Consider the following 26,545-nt stretch of genomic DNA (forward strand, 5'->3'; position numbering starts at 1 on the left):
CGTTTGAACGAATTATATAGTTTAATTTCATAGAACTCCGATACGTTTTTTTTTACATTAATCGAATATTTCAATCGTACAGACATTTAAATACTTACATTTTGAATTTTCGATTAAAAGTATATTAATATTTAATCGATTATAAGTACACTAATATTGCTTAATCTCAACTCTCAATGAAATCCTTCGGTATCCCTATTGTCTAGCGTTTTTATTTATCAACAATGCTAAGAACAATATGCTACAATGTTGAGAAAGTACCATATTATCGCATTGCATTAATTTGTAAAATATTCTTTAATGTGTTAATATGCTTTTTTTTTGATAGATAAAGACGTTTATTTTGTATTGTAATTTCCCTTTTATCTACTTAGGACTCTCTTATAGCTTACGAATGTATATTCTAGCTTATGACTTATATTATCTCTTTTTTCAATGCAAGCTCAAATTAAACAATACTGATAATTATATAGATCATAATTCAACGAATTAAATAATGAATCATGAACATAATTCTGATTTTGTTTGACCTTTAATCACAGGCGAAATCATTTGAAATAAATTAATGTTAAACAGCACTTGTTGATCTACCTTATTTTTTTCTTTTGTTTTGTTTTCTATTGTTTTCTTTTTTTATGATTATTCTAGCATCTATTATAACATTTACGAAATTATCGAAAGCCATTCTCAAGAAAAAAAGAAGAGCATTTATAAACATATTTCAAGCGAATGTCCGAGTAATATAATTCAATATGAAAGAGAAGATTATGACGATATTCTTTCTTAATTTTAAGTGCTATTTACATTCAAATTCGTTTAGCTTAAAATGAATAAAATAATAGACTCGACATTGTTCTAAATGCGACTATTTGCCATTAAAATATGATCGAAAAGTCAAATAAGCGAAAATTAGGCACTTACATATTCAAATAACATAAATAGCGCACAAATATGCATCCGAATAAAATAATTTATTTGAAAGTATCATATCAATCCTTATTATTGTATCATTTTAGGAAACATATGTTACATAGAAAAGAAACAAAATAAACACATCCTTTTGTAATTCTAACAGCCATTTCGATCATAATTACGCTGTTTTTTCTACGAATTTCGTTAAATTTAGTATAATTCTATAGGACAAAAAGTAGCCTATTATAAATAATGTATTCATATCGCATAATGGTATGCCGCTACTATACTTACAAGGTAGATAGCTATCTCGCAAAAATTTATATTGCGTGAGTATGCAATAATTCCGAACGAACAATTTTTAACTAGATACCGAAACTTCAGTTAATTAACAATATTTGTCTACATATAAGTAAATGTTTTAAGGCAAAACATCGATATCGGATTATTAATGAATTGTTAAAATTTTTTTCGAAAACGATCATCATCGAGTTCGACGTATGTACAGTAAACTTCAGTATAACACGTGGAGTAACATTTTTTGTGTTATATGAATAAATTTTTTATCCAAAAAGAGAATTGATTCTCGAGAATTCTCTTAAGATAACGTGTTCGGAAGACAATATGAAACTTGAAATGACATATTTTATAAAATTGCTTACTGCAATCGCGAATATTATTTATTTGAGAAACCTTCGTAGAGCAAATCAATCCAATTTCTGAAAGTTAGGTCGATTAAAAAAAAATTGTTTTTTCCCTTTTCTCAAATAGTCATTTGGTTAATTTTTCCAAAGGTAAAAGGTCATTCGGCAAAAATCCTATCAAAAATATAATCTACGGAATCATAGGAGAACTACGATCTACCTATATGCGATTTATGGGAATTAGAAAGCAAATGTAAAAAATAGTTCTGATATCACCGTCGCTATGTATTCCAGATTTTTAATTGACGATGTTAATTCACTATTACTTCATGTGTTACCCTTTTTTCCATATATCCAAAAATTCAACGCTAAAACTATGATAAGTAATATATATGGTATTCGAAATAAATGATCGAAAATGAAACAATAAACCTAATTATGCTAGTACGTAAACAATATTACATTAATAAACTTGAAAATCGACCGTTCTGTTACAAGTTTTTTTTTTCATTTCCATGCCATTTCCTTTTTTTTTTTTTGGTAATAATCCTTCAACGAGAACGTAAAAATCCTCCAAATAATAATGAAAGACTTTAATCAGACTTATTTAATATCCTTGTTTCTTGAATGTCTTCAGGGATCATATCACTATCGTCCCAACCCCAAACAGCATCATTATGCGTGTGTTCGTGTTGATCTTCGATAAGTTTGTATCTTGAGCCATCTCCCGTTCGAGCTGCTCGTTTTTGAATCATTTCAACAGAAGCAGTCTTGAGATCGTAGGCCCAACCAAGTTTCGCGAAGCCGTCGATGATAGCCGTCGTGAAATTCACTTTATAGTTGCCCAACTCTGCGGCTTTGTAATCCCATGGAAAGACATGATGGTAATTATGCCAACCTTCACCGATTGCAGCTATACCAACTGAATAACTGTCGGTTGGAGAAATTGAACTGGAAGAAGAAAATAATGATAAAAATTATTCTTTTAGTGATTACATATATACATATATATATATATACATACATATTTACAATCCTAATCTATTTTATTAATACTTCTTTTTTTTTATCAATTCAATAATTTTTCATTCTTTATATTACTGGTTCAAGTGATATTAGAAAAGAAAAAAAAATTGCTACATACCTGTCAAACGGTTTCATACCCCATATATGAGCAGCAGAATTTACGAGCCAAGTTAGGTTCAAGGATAGGGTATATCTGAAAAGAGTTAGGTACCAAGCATACATCGGTCGTTCTCCCCAAAAATGCCATGGTATCCACGTGGGAATGATGAAACAGAAGAGTGGCATAAGGACGATATAGAGTCTAGAAAAATAAAAATAAAAAGATATATTAAGGTCCTAATAAAAACGACAAAAATTCAAAAATATTCAACTATTAATATTTACCTTCGTTGCCAAACAACCACTGGATCTTTCTCGAGATCGCTCATATCGATCATAGCACCTTTTTTGATAACATCAGGATGTTTTTTTAACATCAGCCAGCCAATGTGCGAAAAGAAAAAACCTCTCTGAGCATTATGAGGATCGGCATCAGTGTCAGTGAATTTGTGATGGACTCTATGATCTCTTACCCATTCGTAAATGTGATTCTGTAATATTAACAATTCTATTTACTTATTTGTCTTTTCGCAACACGTACACGCGTGTATCATTCTTTATCAATTTAAATGCTATAAATAATAATTTCATCAAATTCTATTTAAACAAATTTTTCATTATATAAATCAATAAGATAATTGATTTTAATAAAGTATTTTATAATTTTATAATATTACAATTTCTATAATTTTAATTTTACTATAACTTAACAGTTAATAACAATTATTTGTTTATTTCGTCATTCAATATTATAGATTGTTCGTAATCCTGATCGCGGAGAAAAATTGTATTTCATTAAATTCCAATTGTCGAATCCTTTCACAATTTCTTTCCTTCTCTCGGACGATATTCCTTATTTTTCTGCGACCCTTATTAATTGTTTAGGAAACTGATATTTTTATTTTACACTTCGAAATCCAGAGTTAAATATATGGAAGACTAAAAATATTTTTTCAAGCGTTAACTGCTCCACGATTTCTTTATCGTAAGAATGTACTAAATTAAAAATATTAATGATTAAAATGTTTCTTGCGGGATTAGAATAAAACGAACGAATTTTTCATTATTATATCCTGTGTTTATACGTACGAATAAAATATACTTACTTGGAAGGCTATCGTTTGACAAATCATTAGAATTACTCTCATAGGCCATTTCGCTTTGTAGGATTTATGAGCCCATAATCTATGTGCACCGGCTGTAACACCAAAGGCTGCAATAAAACCTATGACAAACGCTGAAAAAGAAAGAATGGAATATCCTCAAAACGATGAAAAACATTGCTTATTTTTTAATATAGTTTACATCTTTGATATTCGATAATAAATAAAAATCGTAATGAATAGTCATTCAGGATAACAAATTAAGAATTTATTATTATATCTATAATATCATTATGGGATTGATAATAACGAAACGATTGAATAGCAAAACGTGTTAGTAAAGAAAAATCGATATTAAACGACTTACTGTATATGACCGTGCATAATTTTGCACCGGTGAAGCACAAATAGAGTCCGTAAACAGCGCTGATGTGAAGATAGAGAAATGCTATCACGTTTCTCCATACAATGTTCCACTTATATTTTGATTTCGATCTTAGCGATTTCTGCGTGTCCAACTTCGGCGTGTTTGTTTTTTCTGTTGTTGATTTTTCCTGAATGAGATTCTGCTGGGACGCTTCCAAGAATAAAGATGCCGAAGTTCCGAACAGGTTTGGCGCCATGATGACGGATGTTCTGAAAAAACAATAACATTGTAAATTTCTCGTGATCTTTAAACTGTATTAGAACGTTTTTTTCATATAATTATGATATAATATCGATTTTATAAATTTTTCAACGGATATCACTCAGCATTAATTAGTTTTTATAATGTTAAGATACTACTCGTTAAAAACAAAACAAAAAAATAAGAAAAGAAACAGAAAGAAAACGTAATGATCTAAAAGAAATAAAAATCAGTAAACGCAATTAGAATCAGTAGATGCAACAACGTTTTAATCTTTAAAATCCGTTTATTTAAACAAGCTGAGTAAAGAAAGCCCATTCTCAAATAACATCAGCAGTTAACAGCATATTTTTTTACAATGTGTGAAAGCAGCTTTCATTGTCAAGGAGAGATAATATTAACACGTGAGTGCTTTCGATGGCTTTACCAATTGTGAATCCGTTTATGATAACCCGTTCGTATTTCTCTTCTAATAAATCTTCTTCGATGGAAAGCTTTGAAGTAAGAATGTTATTTTAAAAAATAGACTACTAATGGTTCCATTTTTGAAATAACAAATCGATTTCGACTAAGAATCCGTTACATTCTTATTCATATATGTTCTCCAACAAATTTACAAACTTTCTATGGACGTATATTATCAATATCGATGTAAATTATCTTTGTATACCTATATATATATGTATATATATATATATTCATAGAATGTTTTATTAGATTCATGACCATGCAATAGTATAAATAGTAAAGAAATATTTGATTTCAAGAAAAATCAACAACGGTAAGCTGTTTCGAGATCAATGGGATAAAATTTTTCAACGATATTGAGTTAAGTAAAGGAACGTACTCAACCGTAGGAAATTACTATTAAAATGCATGCGTATATTTATATTGAATATACGTGCACGCATACATACACACACACACACACACGTAAGTATGTATATATGTATAGAAGTATACGCGTATATATATAGATATATATGTACATTTGTATATGTACGTTGACAATGTGATATTCCGTTAAATAAAGAAAGTTTATGTGAAGTTTAAACAATTCTTTATGACTACATAGAAAAATAAAAAGAAGAAGAAAGAAAAAGTTCTAACCTTTCGTTTGGTATATATAAATACGACGAGTCATTATTTGTTCTTTTTTTTTTTCTTTTTAATTTACGCAAGGATGAAATAAACTTTTGACTTCGGTACTTGCCGACCTCGTGTCTACCATCCTTTCTATTGGAAATCCTTTAAAATATATATCATCGATTTGAACGCATTTTTTCACACAGTTAACTGTATGTCATTATCATATATCATTTTCCACGCGTATTAAAACTCTATTACGGTGAAATAACGGATAGTTCTAGCCAAGCCAACGTACAAGTTATTTCACGAAGATCTTTCTTCATCGTTAATGATTATCGCGGATAATCAGAAACTCGTAATCCTGACGATTGACATTGCTTCAACTCGAATCTACTTTCGCTAAAAAAGATATTTCGAAAAATAAAAGAAATGATTTTTAATATTAATAGTAACGACAGACAAACGAGAAAAAGACAAGAGGAGAGCAAAAAATAAAAAAAGAATATAGATCTTTCTGATAAATCCAATAAGCTTATTTGGGTTTTTCTATCACTATAGGAAGAACTTTTGAAACGTATTTTGAAACTTTTAAACGTTGTATTTACAACAATACGTATGAAGTTTAATTTAGATCACTTAGTAATTTTAGAAAATGTTTTTGTTGAATCTTTAAAGTTAATGACTATTTTCTAGTAGATAAGATAAATTATTTTGTTATAACAGAGAAATTAGAATGAAATGATAGATATGTTCAAAGGTGATTCCTAATCGAATGAATATTTAAAAAATGGATGTAATGTGACTAATGAAAACTCAAGTATTACGTTTGACAAATTATCGATAAGTATACTTAAATAAACGATACCGAGTTGATTACGTTGATAGACATCCATTGCCAAGGTATAGTAATATCAAAACATCAGGCTAGTTCATATGGTATCCTTGTATTATTAAAAAAATGACAAAAATTTCTTATAAGTTATCAAATTTAATCACTTTACGAAACAATTATTATGTATATATACATATATCTCAATTGGCTCGACATATATACATAAATGTATAGAATTTACTTAAATTACTTAATTAAATTTGAACTTAATTTAATCATTTAAATAAATTCGAACTTATCAAATAAAAATATTCAATATCATCGGCGAAACATTCGCCGAAAGGTTCTTTAGGTTTATTTATCAATATTAAATGATATTGTTATTCATTGATATATTTTTGAGGAAACCAACAAGAAGATATTAATATAACAGAAATAGCAAATAAACATGGAGTAATGATTTTTATATAGGAAATTGTAACTACGTTTAGAAAAAGGAATAGATAGATGCTGTTTGCGTGACTAGATAGAAGGTGAGTAACGTGATCTTCTCCATTCTGTGTTAGTAGTAAAAGTGCTTCAATTGACGTATGTACCAAAATGCAACGGTATATCGATGGAGGATGGAGAAAGAGGATAAAAGAAAGCGAGCTGAAGGAACAGACAGAGAGGGAGAAGATTCTGATGGTGGTAAAAGAGTGGAGCGGGAAAGGAAGAAGGAAGTAAAAGAAGTGAAGTTTCAAGAGACGCAAACGGGTTCTCCAGAAAGGAGGCCAATGGCGCTGTTGAGGTCATTGCCAATCACCGACTTGTTACTACATAGTATCGTAGTACTACATAGTATCAGAGCTGCTCCATTATAAATATACCAACACTTTCTGATTGATCGCATTTTTATCATGATTTGTGCTATTTTTATTTTTTAATTTGAATTCTTGACAAGTCTGTTTATCGGAATTAGGTTAATTATATGTTAATCGAAAGTAGACCTATATATAGATATTTCTCCTCTTTCTTTTTTCTATATTTTTTCACGTTGAGATCGAACGGGGAAATTTAAATAAATTGCAACGTAACGACCTATTGCATTTCTATCTTATTATTAACTATGTTCAATTTAGCCGAAATTTTGATTGTAGTCATTCGAGATTTGTAAAACGTATTTATAAGGAGGTCATACGTCGATGAAGTATTGAGACGAACGGGATGCTTCTTCGGAAAGTGGACGCACGCAATGAACAAGGATTTGAAGAGCGTGGGTACAGATGAAAGTGACCTAATTGTCGATTTCCTTGTAAGGAACTTCACATAGTAGTTGGCACGCAATCAGACCAAAAAAGAAATCAAACATGTCAGAGTTATCCAAATAATACGATCATTTTTTGATGTTTGATAAACGGCATTTTCGATTCTCATTATATCGGAGTTAATGAATCACGTTACGATGCCGTTTAAGATACTCAACTTTGCAGATTCGCAACGATTTCTCATACTTCGCAAACGTGTCCTTTCGCGATCGTTGCACAATTCCATGGTGCAAGTGCAATTACTCGAAATTGGAAACACACACATATCCAAATGTATATATATACTTCGTACCACGTAACTCATCTAGCGAAGTATGTCTTTTAATGATTTCATCTAAACATCGAATAGAAGCTGACGGATAGTAAAAGCTTTTTTCGACGATCATATGAATCATCGGCATTTTCGAAACGTGAAAAAAAAGATGCATTGGAACATTTTGAAGATTGTTCAATAATGAATTTCCTTTCGTTATTATATTTTAAATATCCTTATGTTATTATTCTACTATTGAAATAACTTTTGCTATCGAATAATAAATGCTTTCAAAAACGAAAACTTATAAAAATTTTACACAAATAAGTTGATTAAATTGAATAAATTTAAAGAATATCTTTCAATGTTATTTTCCTAGAAAAAGTATTAACACTTGTTGTTTACACGTTTCAAGCGAAATTCTGTGATTCTTTCAAGTATTTAATTTCACTCTAGTAAACAGAATCGCACGAGTAAGAAAGTGTGTCGAGCGGAAGGATTATCAGGCGTATGAAGGCACCGAACGAGAAAAACATCGGGAAAGATTCTTGAATGAGTACGTTCTTTGTGATTTTCTTCTTAAATCCGATAGTTCAATATTTGTGTATAAATAACAGAACCAAACAATCTAGTTTACTTTTTAATGAATATATAAATATTTTTATATATAAATTTTATAATATGATATAATGCAACAAGACAAAAATATAATAACGAAAGATAAAATAATGTTTCATATTAAAAACGAAAGAACATATTAAAATAATTATACTTAATTTTCTATTAAAAAAACATAGTTCGAGTGGCCTACTTTTGGTATAAAACTCGCTTCTAATATTCATTAATGATTCTAAATTATATGCTATATTTCAAAACACTTTAATACTAGTGAAACAACTTTACACGGCTTGCATTACACCAAGTTATTCCATTTCTTTTTTTATTTTCAGTGCAAACTTTTATTGATTAATTTTTTGATTGTATTGTTCATTATTATATGCTTTTGAAAATAACACACATGTTATAATTATAATTTCAATAATATTTGATATATACCTGTGTGAAAATATTCTTTGTTTTATACGACAATTGCATATTTTCTATAACGATTGTAATCAACTTCACTTAAACATAAGCTAAGGTAAAATGATAAAAGATTATTATTTTAGATTCTACGACTCTCATTCGATATTTTAAGACAAAATATCAATTTAAGTTGGAATATATTCTTCTAAATAAATTCTTATGTTATTTGACTTTTTATCAAACAAATTTTCTTTCAAAAACTTTTAAGAGTAAAACGCATTTAATTTTATTATCATATATGCTGATTATTAAAATACGAAATAAGAAGATGATTGGAAATATGATATATGTCTTGATGTAAATAATACCAAATAATTATAAAGAATGTATAAATTTTACACCATTAACAGTATAGTACACATACGAATGGAAGAGAGGAAAAAGAAAAGAATTAAAGGACATATATAAATTTCTACAGCTATAGAAACAATATAATTAACTTCGTGTAAATGAAACTTGTCGTGTAAATGTGATTTTTGGGAATCAAGTGTGACTGACAGCTCGATAAACACAATCGTCTAAGAAAATCATAATTTTACTACTTCTCATAATACAAGTTAGTACGTACATTGTCGCGTTAATCAATAACTATAAAAATATTTAAACGAATCACGTGGTCGGAACTGCCACTTGTTAATGATGAAAATAAATAGATCAAATAAAAAATATAAAATGATGAAACACTTACAAAGAAATATCGATGATCCAAGTTCGAAGTCTTTGGGACTCTCGGATGATAAGGAATACAGAATTGACAGATTATTGTTATTTTCAATATACAAACTCAAATTTTTAAATAACGAACTCGCGAAAATGAGCTTCGTTTAATAATAATCTGAATAATGAAATAATAACGAACGATTGGAGAGAAATAAGAGGGACAAATGAAAAAGCAAGAGAGCAGATTCACCCAATACGACCGATCAGTACGTATGATTCTTAATGGCAAACACCAAGTGATCTGAGTCGAAGGCGAGCTTGCTACAAAATACCGACGTGCAGGAAAGTACGTCCTACTTATCAGCATTGGCCGCTAGACTAAACCACTACCACTGTAACGACTACGAAGTTTACGAGGGGAAGAGTAAAAGGCTGTTCACCATCTCCTTTTCGAATTATGAGTGACTTCGATGGCGGACATGAAAAAAAAAAGAAAAAAAAAGGAAAAAAAGAAAGATTCAAAAGCGAGTTAAAAGAACACTGAAGCTAAAATTATCATTACAAGACTATCTATAATAAAGAAAAACGTATCATTATTGGCTTATTGTTTAATAGAGATATGTATATCATTGCTTTATCAAATCTTTGTTAAATGATTTTGATTGATTTTGATTAAACGATATTGATTGACACTGTCGTAATTTTTGATAGAATAAAAGTCCAACTATAAAAAGTTCGAATTCAAATAAAATAAGAGTGTTTTGGCATGTAAACAATTCATATTAATGTATGACTTGTTTTATGACAACTGTTTACTTATATTTATTGTATACGTTAAGAAACAATTATTTTTACAGCAATAAGAGAATCTTATTAAAACATAATAACGTTGATATTCTTCTCGAACTCCATTGGAGTCTTTTTTGCATCTACTTACACGGACACACACATATACAGATATACATATAATAACACGTATAAAAATAAAATAGTAATAACATGACAAAGCTACGAGAAAACTTGCTACTAATAGATAAACGTGCCAGCCTAAAAATTACTTTAATTTATATCTAACTAAATTTATTCTTTGGGTGTAGTTACTTTCGATAGTATATTTTCGATTTCGTATAAAATCAATACCTACCCTGTTACAACTTCGCTAAACTCGGCTGTATCTATGATATCAAGGGAATCTCTCCCTTTTGATTCAGATGCAAGCAGCTCGAAGAGGAGATGGCACGAAGTATCAACTTATCGAAGATCAACACGAGCACACACACAATGATGTTGTTTGGAGTTGAGATGATCGTGATATGATTCCTGAAGACATTCAAGATGCAAGGATTTTAAATAAGTCTAATTAAAAGTTATTTTGTTTGGTAAAAAATAATTGCAATAATATGGACAATCAGAGTACTAGAATATACTTCAGTATGTACCAATTAAATATCTTAGAGCAAATTGATCGTGTGTTTTATCATGGATCGAACGTACACTTTACTCATAACAAAATATGATATTATAAATCATCAGTTGCATTTAGAGATTATGATTTAGCATAATTCATAACATTATAAGCATAAAGTTTTGAAATCACTAGTGGAATATAGCAACCATGCGTTAATAAATAACTATGCTAATCCTAATTAACGAATATATTAATATAATATAAGATGTCATATGATATAAAATTGAATACAATCTATACATCTTGAAGTGATATTCACAAGCATAATCATTTAATAGAATTCATTTATATATTCTTCAATATTTATTATTCTTCAAATAAATCACGTTAAAATAATACTTTTTTACATTGTATTGTACCGGTACGTTTTACGATTAGATAATCTTTGATAGATTAGATAGTCTTAGACGATTAGATAATCTTATAAATGCTTTATTAAAACATTATAACAAGAATTAAATTAAATGATAGCATAAAATGACCATGTTAATATTATTAATACGGTATTATATTTACCATATTTATCAGCAGTAAATATTGAAAGAAAAGAAAATAATAGCAACTATAATCTCATGAATTTCATGTGTGTTCAATCGAAGAAAATAATAATTTTCCATTATTAATACTATGGATCAATGAAACTACATTTACAAAATAAGATACTTTTAATATCCATAATAATAATATGTGGTTACAACAATCACCACGCAATATCGAAGAAAGAGCTTTTCAATGGCTATTCAAATGCAATGTAAATGACGAACGTTTTGAAATGGAACAGTAATATGAAACACAACAGATCATCGTTACGAAGTACTATATTAATAACAAGAATTTAATTTTTCTTAAAATTTTTTAATGAAGCATTTATATCTGTGTTAAAAATATGGAATAACATTTATTCTGTATTTTTAAGTAAAACAGTTTTCAGTTGAAACAGAAATAATCTCTATAAACAAAATTATACAACTTGAATGAGTATTTTGTCCGAATTGAAGCATATATGTTGGAGGAAAAATTTTTTTAGTTCGTTTCGTCAAATTTTGTTGTCACGTTTGATCACGTTTTTTATATTTTCCTTTGATCTAATAACATCAACCTGAAGAATTATCCAATAAGAAATAATGACTTTTGAAAAATAGATGGAAAATGTCTCAATTGTTTCAGTGATTTAGAAGTTGTTTCAGTAAGGATTCAGTAATTTAAAGTAAGATTTAAAACATATTTACTTCGAATTTTAATATTATCCCGATAGTGATTTGTGCAAAAGATACAAATTAATGATATTTTTAAAACCTTTCGATTTTGGCTATGATAAAAAGAAATATATAGATCTCATTTAAAAATATAAATTCGATCGTGTTAGATAATTATTATAACAATGTAAAAATTGGAAAAATTAAACAGAATACAGAAAATATGTAAGAGTTCAATGAAAAACAATTACAATATTCTGTTTAATGAAAAGTATTCTAACAATCATATATGTGATTGAGAAATTCAAATATATTTAATTTATATTATGAATAATTCATTATCATAGTTAACGCAAATATTTGCGCAAGCATCGTAATTATGCTAACAATGACGCTATTAAGTTTTGTCTTTATTTTTACAAAAGTTTTACAATGAAAGGAAGTCTCACGGTATTTGAAATGATCTGGAATAAATACATATGCTTTTGATATACATTGCGATTGTTATGATTTTCCTTATTATTTATATATACGTAATAAATAATTCATGACCTCTTTACTATAAAATAAATTGGTTTTAAATTCCGAAGAAAAAAATTTTTAGATATTTCTGTTATGAAGAAGTATTGAAAGAACCGAAATATCCAGAAAGAATTTATTGCCGTCATTAAAATCTACTAGAAACGAAAATCGCAAAAAAAAACTATGACCTACAAAAAGCTATAGTTCGTTAAAACGCATTGCTTTCGTTTTTGCTTTTCTTATTTACACTGACAGTCACAAAGAGGTAAATATAACTTCTCCGTTAGATGGATGTTACGTTTTACGACATCATTGCTTCGAGATAAACCGTTCGGATAACACACTTTTCGACATAGAAACAAAGGGGTCGACGACATTCGAACGAATCACAAAATGAGGTGGGATGATTTAGAGATGAAAAAATGCGAGCGAACGAGAAGTTATCGCCATTTTGATCAGCGAAGAATTTATGAGCATGCTGCTAATGTTCCACTTTATATCGACATCAAAATGTTATTACCAGAAGTATATTGATTATATATAAATAAATAAATTAATTAAATTAAAATTAAATCAATTTATTATATATATATAAATTATTTATTATATATATGTGTGTGTATATGTGTATATAATAAATATTGAGTTAATAAATATTCTATAGCAAAATAGGATATCTCGTTTAACATGAATAATACGATATAAATATAATGTTAATACTATTCATTCTCTAACTATATATTTTTATTTTTCATTTCACTCGTGAACGTTTCTAAGAAGAAGAGAGTAAAGGAGGACAAGAATGTATCGCGAAAAAAAAGATGAAAGAAAAAAAGAAAAAAGAAAAGAATACCTCAAGGTTTATCTCCCAAACCTGACCAACTCTCCAATGAGAAAAGTAATATGCGATAAATATAGTCGAGAAAAATCACTAGGATGTGTCGAAATATAGGAGACCCTACCTTCCTTTTTTCTTCTTCATCTTAGGTGTCACACGTATCTCTCTTGTCAAACATTTACCATGCATAAACTTCTATTACATAGGGCAATATTGAATTTTTGTTAGTTCGAGCTCGGACTTAGCGCGATTTCTTCAAGGATTTTCCTCTCCGTTTTATTAGTTATTCCCCGCTTTATTTTTTTATTTTTTATTTTTTTTGACAATAACAAATAAATATGTAGATCGAAAATTTAATCATAATCGAACTGAAATTATATTTCCATTTCGTAACATTTCGATCGAAGGATGGAATATTAAAAGTATTTTTTTGTTTTCATTTTTGACATTATTCGCTCCGTTTAAACATTTTAAAATTATTCTCGAATTGTTATCCATTCTTAACGCATCATACGTGTAACTTCTATGGTACAATCGACAAAACAATTTACTAGAAATTTTCCTTTATTGGTAAAAATCGTCAAAATTCGTTCTTTTTTCTTTCTTTTCTTTTCTTTTTCTTCAGAATTGTCATAGAATTCTAACTATTTGCACATCTGTTAATAAATTTAGATCATGAAAGAAAGAAAAAAATCGCTGGTTATCACTTAAGTTAAACATTTGAAATATATCGAAAATTAAAACATATGTGTTATAACGCTATTCGTCATGAATTTAATTATATAACGAGTTTATATAGCGATTATATTGTAAATTAAAATACGATGTAAATGAGATTCTTTCTCTTCGATCATATCTCAAAAGTATTTTCGAATGCAATTATGCAATTTCAAAAACATTTATGAATAGTTTTGATTTGTAAAATTGTTATAGTTTTACAATGTTTTTAGTTTTATAATGTTAATTAAAATATGCAAAATAGTTTAAATAATTTTAAATATCTTCAAAAATATTGAAAGGAGGTTATGAAAGGAGAACAAGTCTCTTTGGATAAGAATATTTTGGAAATTGTAAAGATATTTGAGATATCTATTGGTAAAAATCGGATGATGAATCTAACGAGGAATTTAAAATGGAAAGACAGAAAAAAGAGGAAGATTAAAAGAGACACTTATTAAAAGAGACGTTTATAAAAGAAGAATGGACCGTTCGAAATTTACAAAATGAGGTTGGAGAGTTTCGATATCTTAAGGGGAATAAGGTTATTAAACGGTACCTATCAGTATAAGAAATGTTTCTTTTCACCGGCCAAGACTTATGTGTGACCTGACAGCATGGTATATTAACAAATTTGAATAAAAAACTGCTCTACTTTTGAAAATAGTTGTATAGCGTCTACATTGACACTTCTCTATTGCAATAGCTGTAGCCATAAATATCCCGTTAGTCGGAATTATTTTCGTTCGCACAACAGCTGATTTACGTTCAATCAATTATTACCTAGTAACCTTAATCCTTTGAATGAAAGATCTAAAGTTAATTTTTTGTTTTTATTTATATATGTATGTCGTATAAAAATGTGTGTCAAATATATATATATATTGCATAAGAAAGACTATGTAGATTTTATTCTTTTAAATAATAACGAAGGATTAAAGTACATTGCCATGATTATCTCATATTTCAACAGGAAAGATATAAAATTAGTTCCCATTTCACGATCAAATTTCAATCGATATATATTATATGTCCTATCTCTCTATGACTCATTTCTTTTTCTTCGTCATTTATATATATTTAAAAATGTTTCCTAAAAACCAATAATGAAATGAATGTATTTCCATACAATATGTCTACGAGAGACAATTTGATAATAATTTACAAAGCATTCTCGAATAAAAATAAACTTATGATTTGTTGAATGTATTTAGAGAGCAATTTGTCAATGATTCGTCAATTTTTCTATAAAGTATTTTATAAAGATTTTATAATCGTTATAAATAAAACTTAAAGTGTCAAGCGAAATTGATAATGATAATGAAATATTATTAATTATTAAATGCTTAACGATGATTGTTATCTATTAAAAGAAAAAAAAAATCGACAAAAAGGATAAACGTATGAATGAAAATTAAGAAAATAACAAAAGACATTTGATTAATGTCAACGAATGACTACCACGTGTAACCTAATTTCAATATGAATAGTATAGAAATCTTTTCGAAAAGAGAATATTAAAACTTCCTCAAGTTTTTATATTGCTTTTTATGGAGATTTCATGATCTTTTGCTTAAGATTTGAATAATTAACAAAAAAAAAAAAGAAAGAAAGAAAAAAAGAAAAATAAATAAGAGATGCATAATAGCATTGGAATAAATAAAATGAAATATTCATAAAATACTGAAACATTAATAAAAATAGAAATACGTTAATATTATGTCATACATACATGCTGTTACGTGATTTCAAATATTTAAAAATCTCTTGGAAATAAAAAAAACTAATAGTTTTAAATCTGTTGGAGAAAGATTATAATCACGTCATGCTATCTATTGTGTGCTATCTATTCGTTTTTAAGACAATGGAGGAACTATTTATTTCGTTGCCATTTATGTCCGTATGTTTTTTTTTATAACATTTTTATGATAACATCTGTTGTTGATAATTCGAAGACTTTTTTAAGATATATTATATATGATATTCAATTAATTTCAAAACTATACTAAGGTATACGTATGTAATACCGAAATACTCAATGAGAAACATCAATACATATTAGAATTTTACTTTTGACGATACATATTGAATTTTTATTGAACTTGATATCTATTTTCGATAATGACATAGTATAGATTTCTTAAATCGATATCAAATCGAAAAGTACTCCTATCCACTGATATATCGATACATGAATAAACAAAGAACGACTCTGTAAACTAAACTAAAGAAGAAACGAAAGACTAATAATAAAGAACAAAGAGTCACTCGTCTTGAAATTTTCATAGAAGTATCAAATGGTTATCGATACTTTCATAGAAGTATCAAACGAGTATCAATATTTTTGATATCTACGACTTAGGTATTATTCGATATGGTATTATTTTTTTCAGACTGGTACCGATAATACTAATTTGATATTGATTTGATCGCCATATGGAATGTCAATAAAAAGTTCCTCGTTATTGGTTCCTTGGGGAAATATGTTTGTACATTGATATTCATTGTTTACGTAACGAAGCAACTCATATTTTGTTTTGCTTCGTGCGTGCGAAATTATATAAAAAATAAATCGTATCTATAAACATTGAAGAATAAATATCATTACGGAAGATCAAAACTGAAGGACAATCTTTATTCAGTTTATTTTTAATCTTTGTATTACTTAATAATGCTCATGCATTTCTATATCTTATATTATCCCTTCGAGCTAAGTTCGAAATAAAAAGAAATATCTATGCATTAAAAGCGTTCGTAGCTAATTTCTTTCTCTATCTATCGAGTCGAACGAGCGAGCAATTAATTAATTAATGAAAGTCAACGAAAGTCAACGCAATATATCATTTCATATTAATAATGCAGTGTGAAACTTCAAACAGTAGTATTTTTCGATTGAAAAGAAAATATATGACTTTTAATCAAATGAATAGATCAACGTAGATAGACGAAAATTAATGCAAAGAGAGAACATTTGTTTTGATTCATGTAAGTTTCAGTTTCAATCAATTATACGTAGCCCCTGTTCATCTATGCCACGACGAAGTATCTCTTGATTGTTCGTAATGATACTTATCCTCGCAAAATACTTCCCAAATCTTTCTGTTATTCTAACGTTGCTAATAGATCCTCGTAATACAGACAAGTTGGATAATGATCTTGTTTTTCGCAAACGATATTTATGCGTTTTAACGAGAAACAAATCTATCTGTTTGCCGGTGATTGTTACAAATATTTTTAATGTAATTATTATTACAGATATCCGTGTATTATTTATTTGAAAAAAATTCTTAAAAATTTTTGCAAAAATTATAAATCAATTCTCGATTGATACATTATATAAGGAAACTATACCGATTGGAATTACAATCTCTCAAAAATAAATCTTATGAGATTCTATGCAATTGTTGGACATACATCTATAGCTGAATGTTATCCTTATCGTGATATCTCGGAATGATATAACGCGGTAGTTTAATAGATGGTAGGGACATAATATTCTACGCGCTAACAGTGACCCGATCCCCAAATTAGCATGCGTGGGAGGATGATTTCCTACCGGACACGAGTGACATAATGTGTACGCATCTTTACCATCTCAAAATGATATTATTGTGAATAAGGTTATCTATCGATAATCGGAAAAAAAAGAAATCTTTTTTGGACATTTGAAACTGGTTATCTCAAAACCAGAAATCAGAAACAAGAATTTCTTTTTTTCTTTTTTTTTTAGGAGACGAGTTTTTTAAGGTACGAATGATATCCTCGATATATATATATATATATATATATATATATATATAGAGAGAGAGAGAGAGAGAGAGAGAGAGAGGTACAACACGCACGCACACACATGCACGCACGAAATAATATTACATTAGTAAAAAGGTAATAATATTACATGATATCATTACCCCAAAAAAAAAAAAATTAAAAAAATCACATTGTGATCACTCAAAGCTTTCACCAAAAAATCACTTTCGGCCAAAAACGAATGAACAATTAGTAATATGAGAAATATAAAAAAAAAAATAACAGATAACAAGAAGACGTCTAAAACTATCTAATTATAAAAGTATTAAAATATGAAAACTTTTGATAAACGTAATCGTTACATTCAATGTAAGAACAAAGGAATGAAAAAATTTGTTATTAAAAAATAAACGTGCGGGACTATAAATTTCTTCATATCGAATAATTTATATCCAAAATAAATTTACGTTTTAAACATTGTGTAAAAGTTACGTAAAATCTTTAAATTTCAAACAAAACCCACAGTTTCTTCAAAATAATATATTGTTATGTTAATTCTTACGTAGGTAAAAATACCTACTTATACGTAAAATGAAACGCAATTAACATACGTTTCTCTCAAAGTAATATAGTTAACTATATAAGTATAATTATGTGATAAATCTGTCATGACATTATAAATGGTAAATTAATTACATATAACAATACGTCGATTATATCAGTGATTACACAAATCAAATGATTACACACGATAAGATGATTGTCACAAAATGATCTTATCATAATCTTTATATATAAAAAGAGAAAAAGAAAACGAACAAAAATGTTTATATCGATTTCAAGCGTCAGTATTTTTCAAACACAATACTTTTCAGGATTATAGTTTTACAAAGTAGGATATACTTTTTACAAAATTCCAAAAAAAGTCATACATGAAAACATGATGAGAAATATGTTTAAAATGATTTACGACATAAATTTTTCTGAATACAGTTTTCTACGAATCTTGACGATCCAGAAATCAAAGATAAAAAACAAATGATGATTATCGATTCGTAAAAAAAAAAAAATATTAATATATAATATATTTCTTATAAATATTACGTTTAAAAAAATAAATAAATAAAATAAAGATAATTTTGCAAAACAATTTTCACGCAAAGAGAAACGTTTTTTAAAGAAAAGAGGAAAAGGAAACGAAAACAGTTTTGTTATGTTTTCACTTTTTATTTTTCTCTGAATGAACCTTTAAACGTTAAAATTATCGGAGAATCGTAATCAGGAAAATTTATGATGTAATCTTATTGGATTGTAAACAGCTTTAATTCTACGCACGATTGAGAAAGGAAGAAGGAGAAAGAGAAAGAGAAAGAGAAAGAGAAAGAGAAAGAGAAAGAGAAAGAGAAAAAGAGAGACAGAGATAGAGACAAAAAGAGAGAGAGAAAGACAGAGATAGGCAGAGAAAGAGAGAGAGAGAGAGAGAGAGAGAGAGAACACATATAAGTAGATACACGTTAACCGGCCTTAACTTTTTCTTGTACTGAAATTTAGCATAATGAATATATATTGTGATAATAATTACCCTTGTAGGAGATCCACATGCGATACACGCACCAAAATAATTTTCGTCGATTTGAACGAACACTCCCGATCGTTTTGCAAAGAATCATGAATAAAATCGTTCTTCTTGTCTTCTTGCTTTTCTATATCATTCGAATACTCCGAAAAAATCTTCGAAAGAACGTTCTACAAGCCGACACGTCGACGAAATTCAATCGTTATTTCGAATAATATAGTAATATCTTTTCTCAGGGTTGTTAGAGTTCGTTACCTATCCGTTTTACTTTCTATCTCCTTCTCTCTTCCCTATGTGCTCAATCCGATTGATCCGAAACGCCGTTAACGCCATACACGGCCTTCTTGAGAATTAAATTTCTCGCTAATGCGACATTTCGAGATAAAACGAAATCAATAATAATGGAGGAGTTTTAGAATGATACGTTGTATGGTGTTGTTACATTGTTAAAAATCAATGGGGAGACAAAAATGGAAATAATTAAAATGTCTTCTGTTTATTACCATGCGAGTTCTTTCTCCGTCGGTAAGTTATCGATACTAAATAATTCATTGTGTTTAGTTATGTTTATTAAAAAATCTAATCGATGATTTTAGTTGTAGATAATATATAAAATTCTTTGACATTGTTTAATTTAATTAATTAATTTAATCAATCAATCATTCATGTCTACGATTAGTTTTATCAATGATTCTAAATAATATGTCGTAGACAAGCTTGAAGTCATTGAATCTGTTTGATTAAAAAATACAAGATGTATGATTAAAAAGGAGAATTATAAATAGCCATAATTCATAATAGCATAAATTCTTTGGAATCATTTATTCATTTCATTTATCATTTTAATTCATCTTTAAACGATCATTCATGACGACAAAAAAAAGGAAAATATATAAAAGCGAATAACTTTTAGAACGATAAGAAATTCAATTGTTAATCAATTAATTCAATTAATTAGTAAATAACTAATTAATAATGGAATATTCTAGCTGTGTAATCGTTAATCTTTATTTGAATGAAATATTATCCAACACTACCGTATAAATTTTCGATCAGTAAGCATGACTCAAGAGATATCGAACCATTTCTATTTAATATCTCTCGATGAAAGTCGTACACGATTATTATTTTAATTGATGCATGTCAAATAAAAAATTCTGAGTGATTGTTAAGAGCCAACTCAGCACATGTCTCTTGTATTCTTTAACGATGCTATAGGTAAGGAGTACTGTTAGAAAAAACACTTATAAAAAAAAGGAAAAAAAAAAAATAAGGAAAAGAAAAGAAAACGATTTTAGTTCCTTCTCAACGTAAAACTTTGTACTTTAGTAAAGGATTCGATTTGCAAGAAAATATATCGTTGGTGTATCCTAATAAAAAAATATACAGTAATTTCGAAAATTCGTACGGTCACGAAATAAATAATAATGTTACGTTTCCTTTCGCTTAGAACGTTCTTAATCTACGACATAGACAGTTTTACTCTTTCCGCTCAAGTCCCATGGGATTATCATTAATGACCATTGTGAAAAGACATTCCATCAATTAATTTGCTCGTACAAAAAATGAAAGTGTTTTTATGATCTCTATCTGTTCAGTTCATTTCTATTGGATAGTTTCGATGGGTAGAGAGAAAGCAATCGAATCGACTTTTATAAGATGATCTCTAGTTTCTGACCGATCGCCCTCTGACACAGTTCATGTAGCGGGATCACTCGAAAGAAAAAAATTCTCTTTGTGTCAGTAGTAACGCCACTTTGTGCTTAAACGGATCTTTTTAATCTTTGTTTTTTCTGCTTTATATTTCCTTATATTTAATTTACTAGTGAAATAATCTTATAATACTTATATATATATGTATATCTGTATCCAATCAATAATGGGGTAAGTGTTGAACGAGAAAATATTACGATTCATTATTTTTGTTTTGATAAAGTTAATAAAAATTATTAAGATATACGGACATATATAGAATTAATTTCAATCTCAAAATAAAAATGAAAACTATAAAATTCTGGTTAAAAACTAACGATAAATTACGACCTTTCTTAAATGTTTAGTTCATCCTTTGGTTGAATTTCTAATTTTAGAACAACTCACGCTAAGCGAAATTATTAAGTTGATAGGCAGCAAAAACGAACGTAGATAATTGGTTCTATATAGCTTACGTATATATGTACTTACGTAAAACGTAACGTGAAACCGATTTCGCTGAGTTCGATTTTTATTGTCGTTGTCGTCACCGTCGATTATTAAAGACGTATCAAGAAATAAAAAGTGGAAAATAGGGAAAAAAAATGAAGACAGTTTTGTTAATGTTCTCGTCTCTTTTCTTCGTATTCGCAAATAGTTGCGTTATGCCATCGCCATTAACGTTGCAACTAATAATTGAGTATGTTAAGTGGAGATCGTGGGATCAGATTGTACTTTTCGATAATCTCAGTTCAAAGAGTAAGTATGATAGAAATTTAATCTTTGCATGTGTAAACATTTTTCCGTATTGCACTTTGTACTTTTAAAGAAAAAATCCTGTGCAAAAATTATTAACACGAGACATAATAATCTGTTAATTTTATATAAAGTTATTCTTTTTCAATAAGAAAAGCTTAATAGATAATACTTTAACTAATAAAAATTTATATGGATCATGTTATATAAATAATTCTTAACTGCTTCTGTATGAATAAATCTGATACTCTGTAAAAGATTAACGATTTGATTCATTATCTTCATCAACTGACATATAGCCTGAGAAATTTACAAATGAAACTTTAAATAAACTTTAATAACTTTAATGTTCTTCTTAATAACTAGAAATATTTATTAACATCTAAGACAATAATATCATGCCAAAATCAAATTCAATATTCTCGCACGTAGATTGTGTCCTGAGATACGCTCGACCTTTAATGTCTTGTCTTGCTGAAAGAGGAATCAGTGTGTCCATTCAGTCGGCAACAAATCCAAATATACCAATCGCGCTTACGATACGACGACATAGAATTGGTTCTATAGTACTTTTAGATGGACTCAACTTGACTTCCTCAGATAACGTACTTCAAGTGGTAGATATATTATATTTCGAAACAGCTATAGAACTTATTTAATTTGCGTATATCACAAATTTTTGTTCGATATTTAGGCTTCACAGAAATTATTGTTCAACTATTACGTGTCTTGGTTTATGATCACGGCTAGAAATACCGATACCACTATCGACGCCGTTCTGAAGGATCTCAATATTGGTATTGACAGCGATGTGGTGGTTGCAACCTCTTCAAATTCACAGGACGTTATGTGGGAATTGACGTTGAAATATCGGAACAGGTTAGAAATTAGAAATCGTTATAAGTCGTTATAAAAATAGCCAAGGTCAATTGCTTCCATATTATTACTACGAGTAATATTGTATACCTACATATAAATTATTCCCATTGGAATAATTTCTCTTTCTCTCTGTCCCTTCTCTATCACTCTTTCTCCTCTCCTAAACGTGACCACTTTCATTCTGTAATATTCCCTAATACGATCGTTCAAAAATGATTAACTAGAATGCGATTAATAACTTTAATGAAAATTTTAAAAACTTTTCCACGTTAATTATGTCGAATCTATGGTGAGATTTTTTTCTTTTTTTCTTTTTTTCTTTTTTAAGAAATAAGATAAAAGAGACGCGTAAGTACTTTTTCTTTTCTTCTCTTTTCTTTTTTTTATTTTTTTATTTTTATTCTCATATTTCAGAACGTGCTCGAATTTCCGACAATACGGCCAACTTGATTTTCAAAATCTACCGGAACGACGAAATTTGGATAGAATGATGAATCTGGATTACATTGGTCGGGAAAATCGGACGATGTGTTTTCATTTCTTGCACGTTTATAAAATTCGTAATTCCGATAATTCCAGTCTCGTCGTATATTCCCTTGGATCTTGGTGTCCAGGATTATTTTTACTAAAGGATCCAATGAGTGTGAAACTAAGAAAAGATTTCAGAGGCTGGCCGATTATATTTGGTGTTTTAAATGGTACAAACGATGGCCAAACGGACATTACCGACGAAGTCGTGGTCAATGATATAACACCTCTTTTAGATTTTGCTGATTCTGTAACGCACGATCTAAATGCCAGGTATAAAGATTGTATTATACCTTCTTATGTAAATTCTTTATTATATTTTTTAATACCATTCTTCATACACAATTTTTATATAAATCCTAATGAAATGAATAAAGAAATAAAAATAGAACAAACGTTATAATTTTTCTGTAATTACGTTTATATTATCGAATAAATTTTTATTTCGTTTATTTTCCAGCATAGAATTGATACCGCACGATAAACTCGGTACTTTGACGAACAAGGTTTGGAGCCATCTTCTCGGTGACGTGGTTGCTGGTACTGTAGATGCTGGATTAGGATATATAACTATCAATGAAGAAAGATTAGGAGATATGACGTTCAGCCATCCTCTTATTCGATACATGTTGGTATCTAACATTTGTATTTACTTTGTTAATAATTAACAAATTTGTTTACGTTAATTACAGGAGAAATGTTTATTATCATCCCTTGGAAACCGGTACTATGAGAGATATATTTCTACAGCCATTCAATGATCGATTACTTGGTTGCGTAGCAGCCACGTATTTTCTCATCTTACTCTCAATGGGAACGATCATTTACGTGGCTAAAAGAACTTTACATCCTGAAGAAGAAAAGAACGTTGGACTCGGTGAAGCAGCACTTTGGTGTATGAGTATCATGTGCATGCAAGGTTTAACGACAATATGATTATCTAAAAAATTATTACAAAGCTAATTAAAATATATCGTTTATATTATCCTACGTAGGATCACCTTGGATACCAAAAAGTTCATCGGGAAAGACTCTTTTACTTTTTAGCTTAGTATTTGCATTGGTCACTTACAATGCTTACGCCGGTTTCATAACTTCGATTCTATCTGTACAAGCCAGTGGAATAAGATCGATTACAGATCTCTTGTTTAATAATTTCAAACTAGGATACAGTATCACCGAAGACGAATATATTCGGGTATGAAGTTCTTGATAAATAGATGGATTTTTGGCTCCTTTTTTGTTATCAAAATTCTCGTAGAACGTTAACGACAGTCACCTTCGTCAACTGTACATAAAAGCTTTTAACAATCGTGAATCTCGTTTGGGAGCGACGACTGGCCTCATGAAAGCCGCTCAAGGACGTTACGGATTTTTCGTCAGCGCAACTTTGGCACGCCGTGCTCTACGTACAACGTTTATTCAAGAAAGATGTTCGTTGAAGGAACTCCCTTTACCTCAGACGTTTACTCTCGTCGCTTTACCTATGGCCAATACTTGTCCGTATAAAAAAATTATCAATTTGAGGTAAGCCAGACGCTATTGTACTTCGTAATCAGCCGTTAGATTGATTTATGCGTTATCATTCGTAGTAAATAAAAAATTAAAAAATAAAGAAAAGAAAGAAAATAGAATCATTTATCAAAGAAAATTTATTACAAAAGATTTATCAAAAAAATCAATCATTAAAATAGAATTACATTAAATCTTATCATTGCAGTATATTACGCATACAAGAACACGGTGTTCTTCGAAGAATAGCCGAGAGAATGTTACCAGAAATGCCTACGTGCAAAGCACCAACGACGTTTAACAGTGCAAGATTAGCCGATGTTTACTCGGCCTTTTTAATACTTATAGTTGGTCTCATTACCGCTGTTTCTATTGGAATCTTCGAGAGAATTTGGAACAAAAGGAAACAAATGCAAGAGAGCATAGTACGGGGATTTCGAGAGCATCATTTTATTCCTCATATGCCTCATATAAACTTTCATTATCATCATCGACATCATCAGCATCTTGATCATCCTCCTCCTCCTAATTCTAATCGACATTCTAATCATCATTCTAGTCATCATCGATATCATAACGATCAATCGTTTCAACCTTATTTTATTAACGATCATTCAAATAAACCCGCGACTCCTCACTTTATAAATTATTCTAATTTTGCCTCAAAAAATAGCGAAACAATTTTGACGAGTAAGAAGAGATCCAACGAAACATCGAACGTAGCATCATCGATCGTGAAAGATCGTTCGTCTGCTAAACGTTCATCGTCCATACGAAAACGATCAGCCAAAAACATATCAAAAAAGGCTTTCTGGGCCTCTTTCGTTGGTGTACCTCAAAATGAATCTAAAGTAACGATCGAAAAACGAGAAATATCAGCTGAGAAAACAATTAAGGCGGAAAACACGGAAGAAAGGAAAAGAACAATGACGGAGATTTTACCTTTCCGTCTTTAAACATTTTTTATTTACGTCTAATTACACCGATTTGCATCATTTACGTTTTTACACTCTCTACAACATGCTAGTTTAAAGAGTTTTTCGATTATTCATTCGATCGAAATATTCTCAATATTAATGAATAAAATACAATTATAAAAAAGATATCATAATATGTAATTATAAAAATAAATATGTTTTGCTCGTTATTTTAAAAATGCGTTATCTTATTATGTAAAACGTGAAACATGCGAGCGCTCAAATTAATACTGAACAAAATTGTTACGAACTATGAACTTCATATAATTAATAATTATTTACTTTATTTGCTTATATAAAAATGAACACGTGATATTCTGTGAAACTTAATGTGTCTAAATGATACAGTCAGATAATAATGAATCGTTCGTTCAAATTAAAATATCTGTAAATTTTCTTTTGCTTTTTTTTTTCCATTATCTTCATTCACTTTATCCTTCTTTTTATTTTTGCATAATATTATTTCCCTCTAATCTCTTTCGCTTACTCATTGGA

At 28.9% G+C, this 26,545-nt stretch overlaps 2 protein-coding genes across 6 annotated transcripts; one reads left to right on the forward strand and one right to left on the reverse strand.

The window, feature by feature from the left end:
• Nucleotides 1-952: 952 nt before the first annotated feature.
• LOC127067355 (acyl-CoA Delta-9 desaturase-like) lies at nt 953-19,988 on the reverse strand. Of its 3 annotated transcripts, XM_051002183.1 has the most exons (7): nt 19,713-19,988; nt 10,784-10,959; nt 4,152-4,420; nt 3,788-3,918; nt 2,967-3,172; nt 2,701-2,883; nt 953-2,507 (listed from the first exon to the last, which is right to left on the reverse strand). In XM_051002183.1, the coding sequence occupies exons 3-7, from the start codon at nt 4,405-4,407 to the stop codon at nt 2,150-2,152; spliced, it is 1,134 nt and encodes a 377-aa protein (XP_050858140.1). In that variant the 5' UTR covers nt 4,408-4,420; nt 10,784-10,959; nt 19,713-19,988; the 3' UTR covers nt 953-2,149. The 3 variants fall into 3 exon arrangements, with proteins under 3 accessions (XP_050858140.1, XP_050858141.1, XP_050858139.1); XM_051002184.1 differs by lacking the exon at nt 10,784-10,959; XM_051002182.1 differs by lacking the exons at nt 10,784-10,959; nt 19,713-19,988 and adding an exon at nt 9,668-9,976.
• Nucleotides 19,989-20,206: 218 nt separating this feature from the next.
• On the forward strand, nt 20,207-26,445 carry LOC127067354 (glutamate receptor ionotropic, kainate glr-3-like). 3 transcript variants are annotated; one of them, XM_051002180.1, is made up of 11 exons: nt 21,370-21,590; nt 21,797-22,157; nt 22,587-22,771; nt 22,849-23,033; nt 23,448-23,834; nt 24,022-24,189; nt 24,254-24,480; nt 24,557-24,759; nt 24,823-25,088; nt 25,282-25,498; nt 25,747-25,904. In XM_051002180.1, the coding sequence occupies exons 2-11, from the start codon at nt 22,004-22,006 to the stop codon at nt 25,765-25,767; spliced, it is 2,013 nt and encodes a 670-aa protein (XP_050858137.1). In that variant the 5' UTR covers nt 21,370-21,590; nt 21,797-22,003; the 3' UTR covers nt 25,768-25,904. The 3 variants fall into 3 exon arrangements, with proteins under 3 accessions (XP_050858136.1, XP_050858137.1, XP_050858135.1); XM_051002179.1 differs by lacking the exon at nt 21,370-21,590 and adding an exon at nt 20,207-20,231 and having other exon boundaries at nt 25,282-26,445; XM_051002178.1 differs by having other exon boundaries at nt 25,282-26,445.
• Nucleotides 26,446-26,545: the final 100 nt, after the last annotated feature.

Source organism: Vespula vulgaris, chromosome 10 (genome assembly GCF_905475345.1).
Source record: "Vespula vulgaris chromosome 10, iyVesVulg1.1, whole genome shotgun sequence".
In the NCBI taxonomy this organism is placed as follows: domain Eukaryota; kingdom Metazoa; phylum Arthropoda; class Insecta; order Hymenoptera; family Vespidae; genus Vespula; species Vespula vulgaris.

What these genes read in the sequence shown, in the direction of transcription:
- LOC127067355 (XM_051002184.1), bottom strand. Translation starts at nt 4,407, where the DNA reads ATGGCGCCAAACCTGTTCGGAACTTCGGCATCTTTATTCTTGGAAGCG. An exon ending in ATTATGCACGGTCATATACA is followed by an intron (nt 3,919 to 4,151) that starts GTAAGTCGTTTA and finishes TTTCTTTTTCAG; the next exon opens with CGTTTGTCATAGGTTTTATT. An exon ending in GTGGTTGTTTGGCAACGAAG is followed by an intron (nt 2,884 to 2,966) that starts GTAAATATTAAT and finishes TTATTTTTCTAG; the next exon opens with ACTCTATATCGTCCTTATGC.
- LOC127067354 (XM_051002179.1), top strand. Translation starts at nt 22,004, where the DNA reads ATGAAGACAGTTTTGTTAATGTTCTCGTCTCTTTTCTTCGTATTCGCA. An exon ending in CGATAATCTCAGTTCAAAGA is followed by an intron (nt 22,158 to 22,586) that starts GTAAGTATGATA and finishes TCTCGCACGTAG; the next exon opens with ATTGTGTCCTGAGATACGCT. An exon ending in ACGTTGAAATATCGGAACAG is followed by an intron (nt 23,034 to 23,447) that starts GTTAGAAATTAG and finishes CTCATATTTCAG; the next exon opens with AACGTGCTCGAATTTCCGAC.